Source organism: Citrus sinensis, chromosome 3, assembly GCF_022201045.2.
Source record: "Citrus sinensis cultivar Valencia sweet orange chromosome 3, DVS_A1.0, whole genome shotgun sequence".
NCBI classification, from domain to species: Eukaryota; Viridiplantae; Streptophyta; class Magnoliopsida; order Sapindales; family Rutaceae; genus Citrus; species Citrus sinensis.
In genome coordinates, this window is record NC_068558.1 from 6,463,469 (window position 1) to 6,482,018 (window position 18,550).

At 34.7% G+C, this 18,550-nt stretch overlaps 3 protein-coding genes across 5 annotated transcripts; 2 read left to right on the forward strand and 1 right to left on the reverse strand.

Annotated features, from left to right (window-relative positions):
• Positions 1 to 1,746: 1,746 nt before the first annotated feature.
• On the forward strand, positions 1,747 to 7,578 carry LOC102618042 (protein TPX2). 3 transcript variants are annotated; one of them, XM_006477262.4, is made up of 19 exons: positions 1,749 to 1,858; positions 2,046 to 2,258; positions 2,503 to 2,649; positions 3,318 to 3,407; positions 3,754 to 3,904; positions 4,228 to 4,336; positions 4,758 to 4,808; positions 4,930 to 5,027; positions 5,109 to 5,184; positions 5,273 to 5,335; positions 5,618 to 5,704; positions 5,929 to 5,990; positions 6,112 to 6,190; positions 6,263 to 6,328; positions 6,419 to 6,481; positions 6,609 to 6,686; positions 6,797 to 6,841; positions 6,973 to 7,076; positions 7,161 to 7,578. In XM_006477262.4, the coding sequence occupies exons 2-19, from the start codon at positions 2,090 to 2,092 to the stop codon at positions 7,177 to 7,179; spliced, it is 1,557 nt and encodes a 518-aa protein (XP_006477325.2). In that variant the 5' UTR covers positions 1,749 to 1,858; positions 2,046 to 2,089; the 3' UTR covers positions 7,180 to 7,578. The 3 variants fall into 3 exon arrangements, with proteins under 3 accessions (XP_006477324.2, XP_015385423.2, XP_006477325.2); XM_006477261.4 differs by having other exon boundaries at positions 1,747 to 2,258; XM_015529937.3 differs by lacking the exon at positions 6,263 to 6,328 and having other exon boundaries at positions 1,747 to 2,258.
• Positions 7,579 to 7,736: 158 nt separating this feature from the next.
• On the reverse strand, positions 7,737 to 10,492 carry LOC102618524 (guard cell S-type anion channel SLAC1). The gene is made up of 3 exons (XM_006477263.4): positions 9,550 to 10,492; positions 8,490 to 9,295; positions 7,737 to 8,407 (listed from the first exon to the last, which is right to left on the reverse strand). The coding sequence occupies exons 1-3, from the start codon at positions 10,138 to 10,140 to the stop codon at positions 8,059 to 8,061; spliced, it is 1,746 nt and encodes a 581-aa protein (XP_006477326.2). The 5' UTR covers positions 10,141 to 10,492; the 3' UTR covers positions 7,737 to 8,058.
• A 1,335-nt stretch (positions 10,493 to 11,827) lies between these two features.
• On the forward strand, positions 11,828 to 12,708 carry LOC102620908 (blue copper protein 1a-like). Its single transcript, XM_006477521.3, has 2 exons — positions 11,828 to 12,098; positions 12,214 to 12,708. The coding sequence occupies exons 1-2, from the start codon at positions 11,936 to 11,938 to the stop codon at positions 12,543 to 12,545; spliced, it is 495 nt and encodes a 164-aa protein (XP_006477584.2). The 5' UTR covers positions 11,828 to 11,935; the 3' UTR covers positions 12,546 to 12,708.
• The last annotated feature ends 5,842 nt before the right edge of the window (positions 12,709 to 18,550 follow it).

Consider the following 18,550-nt stretch of genomic DNA (forward strand, 5'->3'; position numbering starts at 1 on the left):
TTGAGATTTGAGAAGAATGTAATAATAATGGAAATAAAATGAACATAAAGATGGCTTTAATCTTTATTAATTAATCAAATTCTCAAAATGCCATATCAATTATTTATTCATTAATTTGAAAGATTTCTTTCTAAATAATTCATTGGTAGAAATTGAGCATTTGTGCTTATCAAAAAATTTAATGAGTTTATATTTTTCATCACTTGTAATATAAAACATTATCTATGAAGATTATTTTGTTTATTTTTCACTAAACATGTAAATTATTTTGTTACAAAATTTATATCAATCAAGAAATGTAATTAAATTGAAGTGATATAAGATAAAAATACAATTGGTTTGTGAGCAATGAAATTTATTTATGAAGTGATTTATAAGAAAGAATTTATATAAAATAATTTTTATACCGTTTATAAATAACTAGTATAATTTATTATATTTTGTACATACAGAATATTAAATAATTAAATTTTTGTGACGTTTAATTGTTGTGTTTGAATTGGTTTATTCTACTTTTCAAGTTGTAAATTTATCTATATCCTATTTAACTGGTATGATTTTTTATTTTTCATGGAATTTAAGTTATTTAACTTATAAAGAACTGCCGCACAAGGAACACTTTAAATTATTTTATTTTATTTTATTTAATTATTACAAATAGTAAATTTCATCCAATAATTCTCATTAATCACATTATTTAAAATCGAGCATGCAGGCCCCCACCACTTTCCCACCTCTTTTCCTACCTGACAAACGAATAAAACCGTTAGGGGCAATCTCGCAATATCCTTCAAATCACAAGGGCTGACTCAAATCCCGCCGAAATTTCAGACTCCTCGACAGTTTCTCGGCGCCCGAAAATGAAAACGGCTCGTACCCCAATAATTTTGCCCCTCACTTCTTAGACAAACCCCACTCCCGTTTGACCATCTTGCCCTTCCTCTATTTAAATTTCAAATTACACATAAAACCGATTGAGCTTTACATCATACATTTATTATTAATTTTTGTTCATTTATTTTAGTGAGAATGAAGTCATAGCTCCTATCAAAAAGAAAAGAAAAGAAAAAAGGTCGAAGCTCATTGTTTTGCAATAAATTGTAAAACAGGCTAATCAAATTTAATTAGAGTTTTGATTTAAAATATATTATCTTTAATTTAGGTTAGTTCTGTAGTTATTGAATACAAATAATTAGCTACTAAAATTTTCAATTAATATAAATAATAATTTATTTTTAACATGTAAAAACTCATTAAAATTTATGTTTCTTTTCTAAGCATAAAACCTAGTATTGTTTACACTCCATAAGTCAAGTATTTCATTTAAGAAATTTTGTCGAATTAATCATTAAAAAGAACTAAATCAAACTTATATGATAAGTGAATTATATATTTTATAAATCATACTTTTTAAAAAGTTTTATAATCCAAATTGTAGTAGTAAATACTTAATATTTGACTTGATGTATGATAAGGTAAGAAATTATCTAAAAAAATAAATCACGCTATATTATATGGTCACTTTATCATTATATCTGCTTAATGAGGAAATAATAGAATCGTATTGTTTTGTTAAGGTGATGATAAGTGCTAGATTTATCACAAACTAAATTGATAATTATAAAAAGTAATTTCCAAATAAACCCGCCATTTTCCCAAAACCTCAGGGGCATTCGAGTCATCAAAATTTAAAATGGCCTTATTTTAATATTTCCATACCCATAAATTCAAAATATTAGATCGTTGCAAACCCCGGCGGCCCGGCGCTATAATAAAAACAAAAACAGAAACGAAACCAAAAAGAAGTTCAAAAGCGGGTCAATAAAGCTTCATGGCACTTGTACCTTGCACTGCAAATGTTGTACCTTCACCTTCGTTTTTGTTTTCGGAAATTAACTAACAACACTATTCATTTGATTTCATTTCCTTTGCTGTTTTACTGAAGCTCCGCGAAGTTTGCGCCCTCTCTCTTGTTTGTAAAATCCGCGATAGTTTCTTTGATTTAGGGTTTTAACTAATCAAAGTTTTCAATTTGACACATATAGATACGCTCATTCATAAGCAGGTAGAGAACTTCATAGAGACGGAGATGGAAGAAGAAATGGAGGTGGAGTTACCGGTGTTTGAGGCGCGTGAGATTGATCTCGAGTACGAGTTCGACGCCGCACGTTTCTTCGACTTCACTCGCGAAGAGTCGTTTGCGGAGGCGCGTGAGGCCGAGCTATGGTTCGAATCAGCACCGAATTATCCACCTTCTCGTGAGTCGCTCTTAAGCTTTGAAACCCTAACATTTCCTCAATCTGATAAAAGTTTCACCTTTTCACCTTCTTTTTTTGATTCAGTTAGTCATTTGCACGTTCCGTATGAGATGTGTACTTCTTTTTTCCTTAACCTTTCTTTAATTATTGCTGTGTAGAGTAATTTTTACGCCTTTGCTTTACGAAACAATGTAACACGATCACTTACTTTTTATCATTTTTTGTGTTAAAATTTGTGTTGCAGCATTTGTGACAAAGTTGTTTCTAAGAGAGGACATTCTTCTGGAAAATGTTAATACTTCTCCAAAAACAAAGGTTACTTCTGCCCCTGAAAACGATTCTGATAATGGCATGGGCGCTGAATGTTCAATCACCAATGTGGAGGATACTGGTATAAACTTTTTGGCTGGTGTAATCTTTTGTAGTTATAAACATTATGTGCTGCTAACTCAATTTGATGTAGAGTTACAAATGAGTTATATTTCTATCAAATTATTTAATCTAAAGTTTGTTTCCTCGTTTGAGTGTTTTAAGAATTTTGTATGAATCCAAGTATTCATTGGCTTGCGTCTATAGTGAACAAGCCTGATTGACTCAAGCTTGGTAGGTTAACTAAGTAAACAAGATAAGCTGGGCCTTTTTTGAGTGATGTTTCAACTTTTCTTTAACAAAATTTTTCATTTTGCAAATCTGGCTGTCACTGTTATCAATAACAGCTCACATCTTGATTAACCCCCTCGTCAGTTGTCTCATGTTCACCATGGCAATTTATATTTGGGCATACTGATTGCCACCTCTAGTGCAGCATCAGACTGTCTCTGATGCCCAGACCACCTTTACTACTTTCACCTCAATTGCTTTCACAGCTTGTGTCACCCCTTGTTTGACAAGGTGTTTTATAATTAAGCGTCTTATAGGATGGTTCTTTTGGTATCTTGCACGTAATAGACACATTTCAGCAAAAACTGGAAATTGAAGACCATTCTCTTGGCATCTTCATAAATACTAAAATCTAAATTGTGTTTTACTGATATAATCATGTTTTATACTATCCTCTAGACTGTGCTGGAATGATCAAAGGGATTTTCAGCAACTTACAAAGTGGCAATCTACAGAAGGTTCCAAATCAACTGTTAAACTTAACTACAGGTGAGCAATGTGCTGCCTTGAGTAATAGTCTAATAGGTGCTTCAACCTGGTGCACTTTTTGCTCATGGTTTTACAATGTAGTATTCAAATAATCTTGGGAAATTGAAAATTCTTTGGCTATTATTTTATTTTATGTTATCTTTTCCATGATATTTTATTTTATGTTATTTTTTCCATGATTACTTTTGACTGTTTTACTTTTGCTTTATTTCAAATTTTGTTCTTGTTTACTGGGTGCTATTCTGATTTTTATATTTTTTGGCTTTCTTCAGTAACTTGATCTGTTTCTCACCTTGATAACTGAAAGTTTCGAATGCTATTCCCCTTATTCCCACCCCCCTCCCAGGATTGGAATTTTATGATCACATATCCCATGATAAAGTAAAATCTAATGCTAAATCAGCCAAGAAAGCTCATTCTAGAAGCTCAACTCTGATGAAGCCTACAACAAGTCACTTAGCCAAACAAAACCGGCCAGTGCAAGTTGGTAACTCCAGGTGAATATCTTATTTCTCAGTACACAGCTTTGTCACTGTTTTTTTCACATAATAATTCTAAAATTGTATGTTTTCATATCACTGATCTGAGAACTGAATTTTTTTTTTGTCCGTTTTAGTTTTTTCTTAATGACTCGCAGAGGTTTCAAAGTTCCTAAATTGTTGGTTGATGCTATTGCCTTTATGTAGCCTTTCTTGATTTCCTTTATATGTGCAGTACCACTCATTTAGCCTTTTTTAATTTTGTCTTTACGTGCAGACTGCTTATTCAGCCTTTCTATGTACTGTTTCAGTTTTGTAATGCTATTACATTTGCTTGTTAGATTCCAGATGCAACTGGTTCAAATTGGCGATAGGAGTGTGTGTAATTCTTCTTTGGTCGAAAGTCAAGCTGCAAAGAGGCAGAAACTTGAGGGAGGTCACTTGCGTAAGGTACACTTATTATGCAAGCTATCTTCCTATTTCTTTGTTCTTGGGCCAACGAAAACAAGTGTTTTGCATAAATAGTCATTTTTTAGTGATAAAAGGACTTTATTTCTAAGGCTCAGTTACTCACCATCAATTACTGAATAATTGTACGTGATAAGAGGTTTTCAATGATGGTGTTCAACAAAATCTATTTGATCTTCTCTTTGGATGATATGCAAAGTAATGTTATTGAGTTATAACTATTTGCTAGGTGACTTAACTGGCTCAACTTTGGTAGGGTTGGTTGTGCATTCTGGCTTGATTGTCTAGAATTTTAGGGCAAGGACCTGATTGTATGCTTCATTTCTTGAGCTTTCGTAGTTGTAATGTAGTTTTGATCTTATTGGTTGGCACGTAAGCTCAGCACCCCTTTTTTGTTTAACAGGTTGCTGACATAAAGCCTCAAAGTAATTTGGTACACAAGGCACCTAAAAGAGTATGTTACCTCTTGCTTGATACTGGAATGGGACCGTAAATTGTTTTCTTATTTTCCCAGTGTACAAATGCATGACTTATTCCCTTATTTTGTAAATTTATACATCATTCCTGGGTTGCAGGACGGGACTATTGATAAAAACTCTCTGCATGCCCGTCTGAGACTTACAATTCCAAGAGAGCCTGACCTTGAAACAGCAAATAGGGCGCAAAGGATAAGGTTTGTTGTTGCTATTCTAATGAGTGTTTACAAGTTTTTGTCTCACAGGCTGCTGGGCTCATTCGTAAATTTATATATCAGGCCTAAGGTTATTGCAGAACAAGAAAACATTTCAGCTACTGCACATAGATTCAAAGCACGTCCATTAAACAGAAAAGTTGGTACTTGAAATTAATGGTTACAATATTTTCAATTTTCTTTTTTTGTTATTTTCTTAAACTCAAGTTACTTTTGTAATTTTGTAGATTCTTGAGGCTCCTACATTGCCTCTCCCAAAAAAGAGTATGCCAAGGTTGCCAGAGTTCCAGGTGAGTACTTAATGCTTGTTTGCTACTTGTTGGTAGATTGGCAGTACTTTGAGACTATCTAAAAAGCATAACAGCAAAGATTATTACCCATTGCTGGTCTGCTGGTCCTGCTGAAGCAGGATCCTTGAAGGGGTCTTAGAATATGGTCCTCTAGGAATTTTGCATAAATTGATAAAAAATTATGCCTATGCTTCCTCAGATAAGTAAAGAAAAGAACATAGATTTTCGCAGAACAAGTCCCTTAATAATTTGCAGCTCAAATTGCTGTCATAATGTTTTCAGGAATTTCGCTTGAAGACATTGGAGAGGGCTATGCAGCATACTTCTGCCATTTCATCTTCCTCACTTCATTGCACTGCTTCTGATATGGTAATTAGCTCATCATACTGAGTATACAACTTCCATTATCATAGCGACAATCTTCTTTTCATTGGTTCTCTGAGAAAGAGCACCATCTTTAATCATTTTGGCTATACTTTGTGCCCAAGAAGTATAAATAATTACAACTGTCAATGTGTGCTATTAGTTCTATGCCTTATCTTTCTTACATTTGGTGACTGCCCTCTGTAATTACTTCTGAAACTCCACTGCAGTCATTGCAGGAACTGGACAAAGCTAGTGCTGTTTTAGGAAATGGAAACAGAGAATTTGAAAGGTAATTGTGTTTTGATGGTTCTTGTATTAATTACATTTTGACTAAAAGGGAGTTATCAGTCTGTGGGCTATTACTTGTTAATTAATAATGCTGACTCTTTGTCTGCTCTTATTTTGTCCAGACCAAGTGGCATGAATACTGTAAAGCAGGATGGGTGTGATGTGATGCACAACTTCAAAGCTCTTCCTCTTAATAAGAAGGTAATACATGTTTAGTTTGCTTGAAAACATGTAACTGCGAACAATAATGATCGATATCCTGTCTGAATGTAGATATTTTCAAGTAAAGGAGAGATTGGTGTTTTCCGGAATAGTAAACAGGAAACCACTGTACCAATGGTAGTTCATGGATGTCTAAATTCTATCTTCCATACATTTTGAGATTTTTTTCCCCCAAGTCTGATTATTTTTTTAAAAACTTTTATACAGGAATTTAATTTTCAAACAGAGAGGAAGGTTCGACCTAATCCACCAGTAGAGCTTTTCAGCAAGGTAAAATTCAGGAATAATATGTTGACCTTCTTTTTAGTCCCTTGTGAATTCCTTTGTTTTCATAAAAAAATGCTAAATAGTGCTTGCTTTTGTATATTTCCTAATTGCAACTCCTTCCACATGCTAGCTCTCTCTGACTTCTGAGCTGCAGCCAAATAATAGATTGCAGTTGAAATTACCTCAACGGACCTGCATTCCTATAAAGGTTCTGCTTAGTTTAAGCACTGTAATGACTAAGTGGATACTACGTTATTAGTTGTCATTTTGGTTTTGACTGTATTGAATTTTGCTTTTTATTTTTTGGTTTACTGTAAGGGCTCAAAAGAAAATAGAGGAAATTCTTTCCAGCGAGAACAGGAGGTAAGATGGGTGTATCCACGAATAAATAACTTTTATGCACTCTGTATATTTGTTTTGTATTCTTGTTTTTATTGCAGTTTTTGTCAATTTCCTTTTGCTTATGGATGAATGGAATTCTTGTTTCCATGTAGATGACACTACCAGTGAAAGAAAAAACATCTGGGTTTGTTGCAAAACAAAACCTATGTGGGAATGATGGGTGCATCAACAAAGCTGGTACCCCCTTGGGCATGAGGTATGCCCACTGACAGGACAGTTTGTCTTGCATTTTGCTAAATGTTTCACATTCTGATTTTAGTTGAGTTTACAATTTGAACAGGAGTTTAGGCATCCGCTGAGAGTAAGAATGTTCCTAATTAGTTTTCAGCCATGGAATCCGATTTAGAATACTCGATATTACCCAAAAAAGAAAAAAAAGAAAAAGAAAAAAACGTCATTAACAGAGATAGGTTTTTCTTGTATATGGAATTGATTGAAGTGCACAGGTCTACAATTGAACTTCTTTCCTCTTTAAGGAACTGAATCTCACAGGATCATGTTAAAACAACTTCTGCAGTCCGTACAATCTGCAGGTCTCAAGTTGCGATCCTAATAATAATGTAAGAAGGCAAATGTTGTACAGTTTTCAGTGCCTACTTACTCACACCGTTGTCTTTTTCTTTGTAGAACTAACTCCTGTAACACTCTTTAGTTGAAAAATATAAACAGCAAAATGTCTTTTTAACTCTTTTTCCGAATGTCATAAGTGTGGAAGCACTGTCGCTTTTTGCCATATATGACTAGTACTTCGCTTGATGAAATAGAAAAAAATGCACAATATATGATCTTCATTTTTTCTTATGTGTTTTAATCGTAATGAAGCATGTGAATCACCCCAACTCAGAGAAATACGCACTACACAATAATGTTTCTAGTTTCATTCGGCATTTGAGTAACACCCATTAGGATGTACATGGTGTTCATGGCTATTATAAATAAAATACATAAAAGTTTGTAAAGCATGGTGGGTTTAAAAAGAAAAAAAAAAGGAAATTCAACAAAAGAAAAAAAAAGGAAATTCAACCAAAAACATAAAATCTCTATGGCCTACTTCCTGCATCATTTACTGGATATTTTATACTTACACGTTTGCTCATTTCGCTGCGGAAGAACATAAACGAGCAAATTGATAATGATGATATAGGTGACCTATTGTATTATATTATTATTCTTCTCAGTCAGTCCCCTTCATTCTGTCCATCAAAATCCTTGTTCGCTGAATTATGCTTTGTCAGAGCTTGTTTCGTCCAACGCCTTAGATCATAGGCTTTCTTGAAAGGTTTCTTTTCCTTGACAAGTCTTTTCTTCGTGATGGCAATGGCAAGATCGTTGGGAAACAATGTGTGCCACACAAAGGCATGAAGTAGTGTGGACACGAATAATACACAGACCATTGCTGACGACATGAACGAAAGACTAAGAGCAAGGCCTTTGGTTAGGACGGAAGGCACATGCTCCGCATACTTGATGGTCGCCACTGATGCAGTTGTCATCGGGAAGGTGTAGGACCACCATGCCACTGAAAACCTGTAAAATTATGAATAATTAATTATTAACTTATAAGATAGGATTTTAATCTTTTAATTGAAAATTTTAAGAATTTTCTTGCCTGAACCCTGTGAAGAAATTGATCCGCACGACCAAAGAGACATAGAGAAACAATGCAATGAAGTAGCAAGTCCTCGATAAGCCATCGAGATCGCCATATATTGCTTGCCACGCGATGCTAGCAGCAGACGGGGCTGCAATGAACATAGAGTACACGGGGTGCAACTCTTTGGGCAATGCTTCACTTGTTGGCAATCTTTGATACAGTGTCACAAATAATACAAGATAATGAGCAAAGCCAACTGCCCACAAGAACTTTCCAACTTCTTTCCAACCAACTTTAGCAGCTAAAATAGCCCCAACAAAGTTTCCAACAACAGAGAGATGGGAAGATGGATTGGCCACCTTGCAGAGACGCCTCTTGCCTCCGGAAAGCCATTGACCATAGATTTTGAGCTCAAGAAAGAAATAAGGTCCCATGAAGGCACACCAAATGGCTGGATGCAGGGTTTCGGGAGCTACCACAGGCGGTACACCGATGGCTAGGAACATGCAGACAACCCAGGGAGCAAAGAAGAAATTGATCCTGACAGGATGGAAGTATTCTCTTCTAACAGCTTCAAAATAGAATATGCATTTGAGTATGTAAGTGAAAGAGACTGATATTAGGACTGCTACTGCTAATAACCAGAGGCCAAGGTTGATAAATGGAGGAACGTGGAGAAATTTTGTAGCAGGGCTTGTTGAAAGGGCCCTCCATAGCACAGCTTGGCTGCTAAGACCAAGACATATGCCAAAGCAGCCGATCGGAAACCGAAGAAGAAATGGCCATTTCTCATCTTTGGGCAGAAGAATATCCTCAGTGTCCTATATAGAAGAGCAGACACAAGAAAATTTCAGACACTCATGTTAAAGTAATTAATGATAACATCACACTTCGAATCCAAAATAAAAAAGGATTCCCTTCCGAACGGAGCTTTTCTTGAGCAACATTCAGAAGGGTGATTTGTTAAATCTCAAACATGCAATATCTCTAATGGACATGCAGCTTAAAATCTTTAAAAAAACTCAAATCATGATTAGAGGGGATCCTATATAATTCGGAATTTGCAGTGTGTTACCTTGACTTCGTCTAGTTCAGGGCCTCTAAGAGCGGCAAAGTATCTTCCAGCAGGGACACTTCTATTAACAGATTCATCATCAAGTCTGGCAGCACCATCAATTTTCGGAGCCTCCATTCCTTTCTCCTTTCTTGTAGGCATCAGAGAATTCTGCTTACTGAGTGTTGATTTGGTCTTGAAGATACTGAAGTCTCCTCTATTCCTTGCTTCAACACCAATCCTAGTAGCAGAATCAAAGCCTCCGAAACTATGCCCACTTCTCGGAAGAACCCTTCTGTCATCCTTAGCCTTAGACTCTCTATTGAGCACTGAGAAGCCTGTTTCAAGCGAAACTTGCCTACTAAAAGTCTTATTGTGGGGTCTCCTTGCGTCTCTAAGTGATCTATTGGATTGCTTGTTTAATCTTCTGTTCACTTTATCTTCCATTCTGATCGTTCCTTTTTCTTTATCTTCCATTTTGATCGTTCCTTTTTCTTTATCTTCCATTCTGACGGTTCCTTCTTCTTCCTCTTCTTCTTCTTCGGGTAAAACCTCGTGAATGTCTACGAAATGAGTGTGCAGAGAATTCGGAGGAGTATCTCGCTTGTCCATTTTGCTTCATGTAATAAGTTCTGGAACTTGGGGCTGATATATAAGCTTGAGTTTCATACGATGGAGATGTTTGTATGTTTTTATTTGTCTTTTGATGAAATCTCTTGCTAGCTAGCCATGTTGATGTTGGAGGAGGTTTCACGGGAAGTGAAGACAGCTGCATGCTTTAGGTTGTTGGTTGTTTGGTAAGATGAAATAATAGCCAATACTTTTACTTTGGAACTTGGAAGGGGATTTCTCGTGAGACAAAATCAAGGGTGTACGTTTGTGGCTTAGGAGAGCTTATTATAGACTATCCACCTATTTAGGTGCAGTCCGGATCATAGAATCACAATTTTCCACTGTTCACACGGGGCTCATCAGTGATATCTTGAGTTCGACTTAGCTTAAAGCAAGTCAGTGATGTTGAACATGCGTCTTCTCTTTGTTTGTATTATATTATATATGTAGTTTTGAAGCTTGACGCTTGAAATGAACTGAACAAATTAGACTTTTGTATGTTGTTTTGAACTTTTGATGTGCATTACTAAGGGTGCATTCGAGATTGAGATTGAACAATGTTTGGTAAATACTAGCTGCTGTAGCTTGAAAACTATGTTGATGTGGTTTTTCACTTGCATCATGAAAAATTTATTATATCTTTAATAATTTTGATAAAATTATTATTTAAAATTTATATTTACTACATATTACTAACTTTTGTTTCATAGTTATAATTTTTTTTTTACAACAGTTATACCTTAAAAATTACAGCATCTCAATCTCAAACGCACCCTAAGTGCAACTTAAATTCCGCTATTACGGGTCATCTCGACCACCGCGTCCTCTACAGCCGCTTGCATGAGAGGGAGTGGTAGGCTCCATAGAAAGTTGGAATTAAATATATATTTTTTATTATTATTATATTAGTCTTATGGTTTGATATATTTTATTTGTTTAAAAAATTATTAAATACTTTTTTTATTAGATTAGGATTCTCTCCCAATTTGAGGTTTTAAAATGTGTTGGGCTTATAAATATATTTAAGAACATATTAGAAGGATACTATTTAAGAGAAACACAGTTTATTCATAAAAGACGTTTATAATCATTTCAATTAAACTTTATTTAATTTAACATAACAGTATTAAAAAAATGATACTCTCAAACACATTATATATAAATGGTAGATCAATGTTACTCCCGTAAACCATATTTCAATTTTTCAGCTAATGTTAAGTACTGCAAATGATTGTATATGATACAATTATCATGTCAGATATTAATTATATCATATAACCTATTATGCATATAAATATAATTATCCCATATAAGTTTTACATCTCTCAAGATGATGAAAGATCATAATGGATATGATAATGTCTCAATATCTTGTGACTGGAAAAAGTGCAGAATCAAACATAGATCAGCCCAAAATACATCTACTCACACGTGGCAGGCCATCGATCCTTGCATACATCTTTTTTAACTAGTCGCACAAAACACACGTATCTAGTTAAGTGAAGAGGTCCAAACCAATTAATTAATAATCAAATTAACATTTCTAATTTTTGTTGTGTCATTTGGCATTGCCGACCCAAGCCGGACCATGCATACATATGCTATACATTCTCTTGTTTCTTCAGCCACGACCCTATAAATAGCCTGCAGTATTTGAACTTTTGATCACAACCAACACACACACCAACAGAGTTAGCAAATTTCACAAGGATCGATTGATACAAAAGAGAGCTAGCTAGCTACCTTCTAATTAATTAAGAGCTTAGATAATCACTCATCAGCTTGAATCCTAGAAATGGCTTCTTACAAGTTGTTCGTCATTTTGGCCATCGCAGCCATTATTGCTCCTTCAGTTTTGGGAAAAGACCACATTGTTGGAGATGAAACTGGTTGGACTACTAACTTTGATTACCAAGCTTGGGCTAAGGCCAAGGAGTTTCGTGTTGGCGACAGACTCAGTAAGTTTGATCAATCAAATGCTTTTAATTTACTACTATTATTTTTCCTTAATTCCTTAGCTATTAATTAATTGCTGATGAAGCAAGCGGACGAACGAATGAATTATTGGTGCAGTTTTTAACTACCCAGAAGGATCACACAATGTGATAAGAGCTGATGGAGCTTCATTCAAACAGTGTATGAAGCCAAGTAATGTTGAGGCCTTGACTAGTGGAAGTGACGTGATTACACTTGCTACACCAGGGAAGAAATGGTACTTTTGCGGCTTTCCCAACCACTGTGATGTTGGAAATCAGAAGCTTACCATCACTGTGTTGGCTCAAAGAGAAGTATCATCTCCAGCACCTTCGCCGTCTGATCTGCAATCAGCGGCAACAGCAAGGACCGGATCAGTCTACTTTGGAATGATGGCCCTCATGGTTGCATTTCTCATTTTCTTGCAATAATGGTCCTGAGGATGCATGATTCTGTTCTTTTCCTAGCTATTTGTTTTTACTCTCCTCGTTCATTTGACTGAATTGTTATTTTATATTGGATTGGATTTTTGCAAGTATTTTGGTTTGTAATATATCTGAGTTTAATTCAATTAATTATAAGTCAATTTCATTATTCTTCTTTTTGCGTAATTCTCACTTGAATTGAACTAACAAAGATTGTTACACTCTTACTATGGCCTTACAATTTCTTTAAAAATTTTGACTCAGTTTGTCATAAAAAAGAAATAAAATTAATTAGAGGATTAAAAAGCTAATTGAATTTGGAAAGTTGATTCTTGTGATTCTTTCATTTTTTTTTTGAATTACATGAAACTATTGCTCATATTACAACTCATATTTCATGAGATTACTATACTAATGATTACAATCAAACAATTCCTAGCACTAAATTTATAAATCTTATATAGCATTACTCAGATTTTTACCCTCTCTAATATTTGAAAGATGTTTACTTCATTCACTGATATTTGCAATCAAACAATTACTAAGACTAAATTTACAAATCTTATATAGTACTGTCCAAATTTTTACACTCTCTACTATTCAAAAGACGTTTACTTCATTCACGTTTCGAAAGAAGAAAAAACTATTTTCACTCAAATTGAGAAAGTAAATTAATCTCCTACAATGTGTTGTGGCGGCTCAAACTCATGTCCTCAGAATTGTGACGGTAGAACTGCAATTCTTTCATTTAAAACGCTTTCTACACACTTCAGTTTAGAGAACCTCTCTTTTAATTTGGCAAACAATAAGGACTCAATAAAAATACCCTAGTTTCTGAGTTCATTTTAAAGCAAACAATAAGGACTCAATCAATAAAAACCGTATCTTGTAATGAAAAGATGGATTGTTTGTCCTCAAAGAAAAGGTAAGTACAATAGCTCATTTGTATAGGCTTCATAACCAAGATAATCAAGGAATAATGATTATTCAAACCTTTAATAAGAATTTTAACAATTATGTAAAATTGTATAAACCACACAGTTACCCTGCCCTCAAACTAAGATGGCCGCACTTGGGTTTGGAGACCAAAATTATATTTTTTTTTTCTCTCATATGAAAATTTGTTTATGTGCATTCCAGGCCATACTCCTCAGTCGTGGCATTTCAAAATTTGAGACCATACACTTCTTGAAACTACAAGAATCTTTTATCTCATTAAAATGTGCTTATCACTTTTTCTTTACTTTATATATTTTATCTCGTTATTTTTGGACCTATAATTCGTACTATATTTTTCTAAACTTCTGAGAGTATAATATATCTTTCTAAAAATTCTCGTCACCACTCTAATGATAGGTGATCATTTTTTTGTTTTTAGTTGGTATATTACAATATATTGATACATATTATAATTAGGAATCTACCAAAAGTTTAATGGTATATTTACTTCTTAGATTAGAGAGTAGGAATTATTTACAATTATCATTTCTCATCGATAGTGTTTACTTGGTAAAAATATAAGGGAATGAAAATAAATTTTGGGTGAGACCGAATAATTTGGGAATGAGTAATGGGAATCTCATTCTTTGAAGAGGTGAGAATGAAAATTTGGAATGAAAATGGAGAGTGAATTAACATTTTTATTCATAAACAAAAGAAAAAATTCTTTTTTAACTTCATTTAGATATTAAAAATAATCATAGTAATAATAATAACTATAATTATAAATATTAATAATAATAATATTATTATTATTATTATTATTATCATGATAATTATTATAATAAATAAAATAATTGTGATATTGCTATTTCTATCATAATTATAGTTATAGTAACAATTATTGTTATAATACCAATATAATAATGGTAACATTTATAATTATTATTTTAATACAATAATAGTAAAAATAATAATAATGAAAATAATATTCAAAGTAAAAATACTTACTCTTTATTTTGTTCTTGAATAAATACATAATTGTAATTAAGGGTATGTTACTAATTTATGTTGATTCTCATTCCTTATTTCGATTTCAGTCTATTTTAATTTTGAAAAAGTAAATGCACCATAAATTATAATTTTAATTTATTTAAGAGTTGGACTATTGGCACCCCTCTCATCTCCTCATAAAAGCCTCATTTTAGTTATATTCATTTTATTTCCGAAAATGCCCCTTTTTTAGATACACTTTTCTAAGTTCTTAATTTTCATTTGATTTGTTTTATTGTTAAAACTCAAAGTATTATTGTGCTATTTTTTAATTATTTTCAATTTTATTATTAATCTACACACAAATTGAAAAGTTATATGGGTGATAAATTTTTTAGTGTTAATCGTTGGCTGAAATAACATATATTTCAAATTATAATTTCAAAGCAATTTTAAGTATAAAAATATTTAATCAATAAGAAATCAAAAGAGAACAATAGATTATTCTAAATTTGTACAATTTATTTTAGTTAAATAGGAAGAGTAACATATGGAATTTTTTTTAAAGGATTGATTATGAATTAAGTAATTTGCTAGAAAAAAAATCTATATGTGTTTAATTTTCAATTGTCCTTAATTGTAATTTTATTTTAAGTGGGGTTTTGTAAGAAAAATGTAGGGGTGCCGATAGCTCCACTCTTTATTAATTATGGCATTGGCCGAGGGTCTTTTAAAAATTCAAAAGAAATAGAATAGTCTAAGAGTCAGTTGACTGTCGCTCGAGAAGTCTCTAAACAAAATGTGAGATATATCCTATGTTGAGTAATAAAAAGTACCAATCAGACGTCCCCCAATTTCTTACCCGGGGGTGAATCTCTCCAGCTGAATGTATCGAGCATATTATTGGTAATGTATCTTTTATAAACCACGAGCTGACCAGAAGTTCATACCTACCAGGTACTTGTCACCCAGGAGAAAGGACATGATCTCACAAACACCTGACAATCTCGCCATGCCCCAAATCGCTGGGAAAACACGACACCCCACGTTTACCCACGCTTGGTTGAGTGAAGACCCGTTAAAGTCCACGATCACCGGAAAATGAGGGGCATGAAGAATACTCAGAGAACGTGGGATGATTGCCTATAAAAGGCTGAGAAATCGATGGAAAGGGGGACACAAAAATAGAGAGAGAAGGGGAAACTCTGCCAAATTAATACCAGACATTTTTACATACGAATCCTTGATACATTTTGTTTTGAGAATATTGCAGTTAATCTGCACAACTTGAATCATACAGTTTTCCCGTAAACATCTTGTATGACTTAAGTATCGGAGGATTTATGCCAAAAAAACCACTGGCGTCTCTGATTTGTTTCTGTGAACGCATACTTGGAAAGAAGAGGAAGGAAAGCAACACTAGGTATTACACTAGTAAAGACTTGGTGGACGCAGAAACTAGGTACCCAACTGTGGAGAAGTGGGTGCTGGCCTTGGTAACAACAGTACGTAAGCTCAGACCATACTTCCAAGAGCACCCGATAATTGTGATGACCGATCAACCTCTTCGGCAAACACTCCTGAAACCATATTTGTTGGGTCACTTAGTGAAAGGGTCGGTGGAGTTGAGCGAGTTTGACATAACTTACCGACCCATAGGAGCTATTAAAGCAGAAGCATTGACTAATTTTGTAGTGGACTATACAGAGCCAGAGGAAGGGGTTTACGAAGAGCAATCGGCTGAGCAAGAAAGACCAGAAGGGGTATGGTTGATAATGGTCGATGGATCACGCAGTGAACAAGAATCCGGAGCAGAGGTGGTGATACGGAGCCCAGAAGGGGCCGAGGCCTCTTATGCAGTAAAGTTCGAGTTCCAACTCACGAATAACTAGACGAAGTACGAAGCCTTTATTACTGGGCTTAGGCTGGCACATGCACTACGAGCAGAAAGGGTAGAGATCCGAGCATATTCTCATCTGGTCTGTAATTAGCTCAATGAGCATTTTCAGGCAAGAGGAGGAAGTTGGAGCTGTATTTAAAGAAGGCAAAACAGATGATTGGGCTCTTTAGAGAGGTTAAAATAAAGCAGATAGCGATGAAAAAAAATTACCGAGCCGATATGCTAGCCAGAATGGCTGCGACTACAGATCCGAAGTTGCCCAAGTCAGTCCCATTAGAAGTGAGAACTTCGTCAAGTATTGGGGAAGAAATAGAAGTAATGGGGGTAGATGGCGTAAGATCCTGGATGGATCCAATTCTCTCGTATATTCGTGATGGCATCTTACCAACGGATAAAAAGTAAGCAAGGAGGTTGAAATGCCGAGCAGCAAGATATACATTACTTGATGGAGTACTTTACCACCGAGGGTTCACCTTACCCCTCCTAAGATGCTTAGACGACGAGAAAACTACTTATGTGTTAAGGGAAATACGCGAAGGAATGTGTGACAATCATTTAGGAGTAAGGACTTTAGCGTTCAAAACGCTACGACAAGAATATTTTTGGACGACCATGCACCAAGATGCAAAGGATATGACCAGAAGTTGTAAAACCGGCCAAAGTTTTTCAGATATCCCTACTCAACCCCCAGAAAAGCTAACTACTATGTCATCCCCTTAGCCTTTTGCCCAATGGGGGATTGATCTGATTGGTCCATTACCCAAAGGCCGAGGAGCTGCAACACATGCAATTATGGCTATAGATTACTTCACAAAATGGGTGGAAGTGGAAGCCCTTAGCCAAATTACGGAGAAGAAAACAACCGGTTTTGTCTGGAAGAATATCATTTGCAGATACGGAATCCCCTATGCCATTTTAACGGACAATGGGAGATAATTTGACAACTATAATTTCAGAGAGTTTTGTCAAAACTTGGGCAGAGAGTTGAAGTTTTGTTCCCCGACACATCCCCAGGCAAATGGGCAGGTAGAGGCAGCCAACAAGGTTATAAAGATGCTCCTGAAAACTAGGTTGGGAGAGAGAAAAGGGAAAACTCTGTCAAATTAATACCAGAAATTTTTACATACGAATCCTTGATACATTTTGTTTTGAGAATATTGCAGTTAATCTGCACAACTTGAATCATACAGTTTTCCCGTAAACATCTTGTACTGACTTAAGTATCAGAGGGTTTACGCTGGAAAAACCACCAACATCTCATATTTGTTTCTGTGAATGCAGGCTTGGAAAGAAGAGGAAGAGTGATTTGGGTCCCAGGAGCTCGGGCAATTGCTAAAGCTGGTGGAGTGCAACCTCTTCTTCATTGTTAATACAAACGTTGCTGGTACGATCTGGTCGGGCAAAAGGCGACCATATTTCATCATCAACATCCTAAATAAGTGATTAATATTAGGTGAAATTAATTAGTGAGATTAAAGATCAAAGAATAAAATATTTTTTTTTAGGGTACATGCAAGGAGATGCTTGTATATGTTATTTGTTGCTTTTTTTAAATAAAAAAAAAAATTAATGATAGCATCCCAAACCCTTCTCCATCCAAATAAACGAAGGTTCAAACCAAGGATGGAACTGTGGCTGACAAAAATAAAAAATAAAAAAAATTGCAGAAAACATAGGACTAGATTTAAATTTTCCTTGACGTTTATATTACTTTTGGCGTATCAGTTGTGCATCGTAACTTTGACAAAGCCTACTAAAGTTGGTGAGTTTTCCATTAATTCTTGGAATCTTCAATTTTACAAATCTTATGTTATAACGTGAATTAATAATTTCTCTATTATTATCCCAGTCCGACCACAATTATTGTTCCGCCACTGGGTTTAAACTTAATAAACCCAAACATCTTTCCTTTTCTACAAGCAAGAGATTTTTCCATTCGGCTGCTGTATAATAATAGCTCCAAAAGGCCGAGTTCTTCAATGATTTAGTTAAAATTGATTGGTCGATCCAGTCAAAATACGTTCTAATAGGCCCAGTTGGAAACAATTCTAGGCCTTCCTAATCATTCTCTCTTAACGGTTTCTCTTTCAACTATTTTATTTAGCCACCCGTCCACCACGTGCGAGTGCGAGTGCGAGTGAAAATTAATAATGTAACAGCAACATTGTGCGCATGTTTG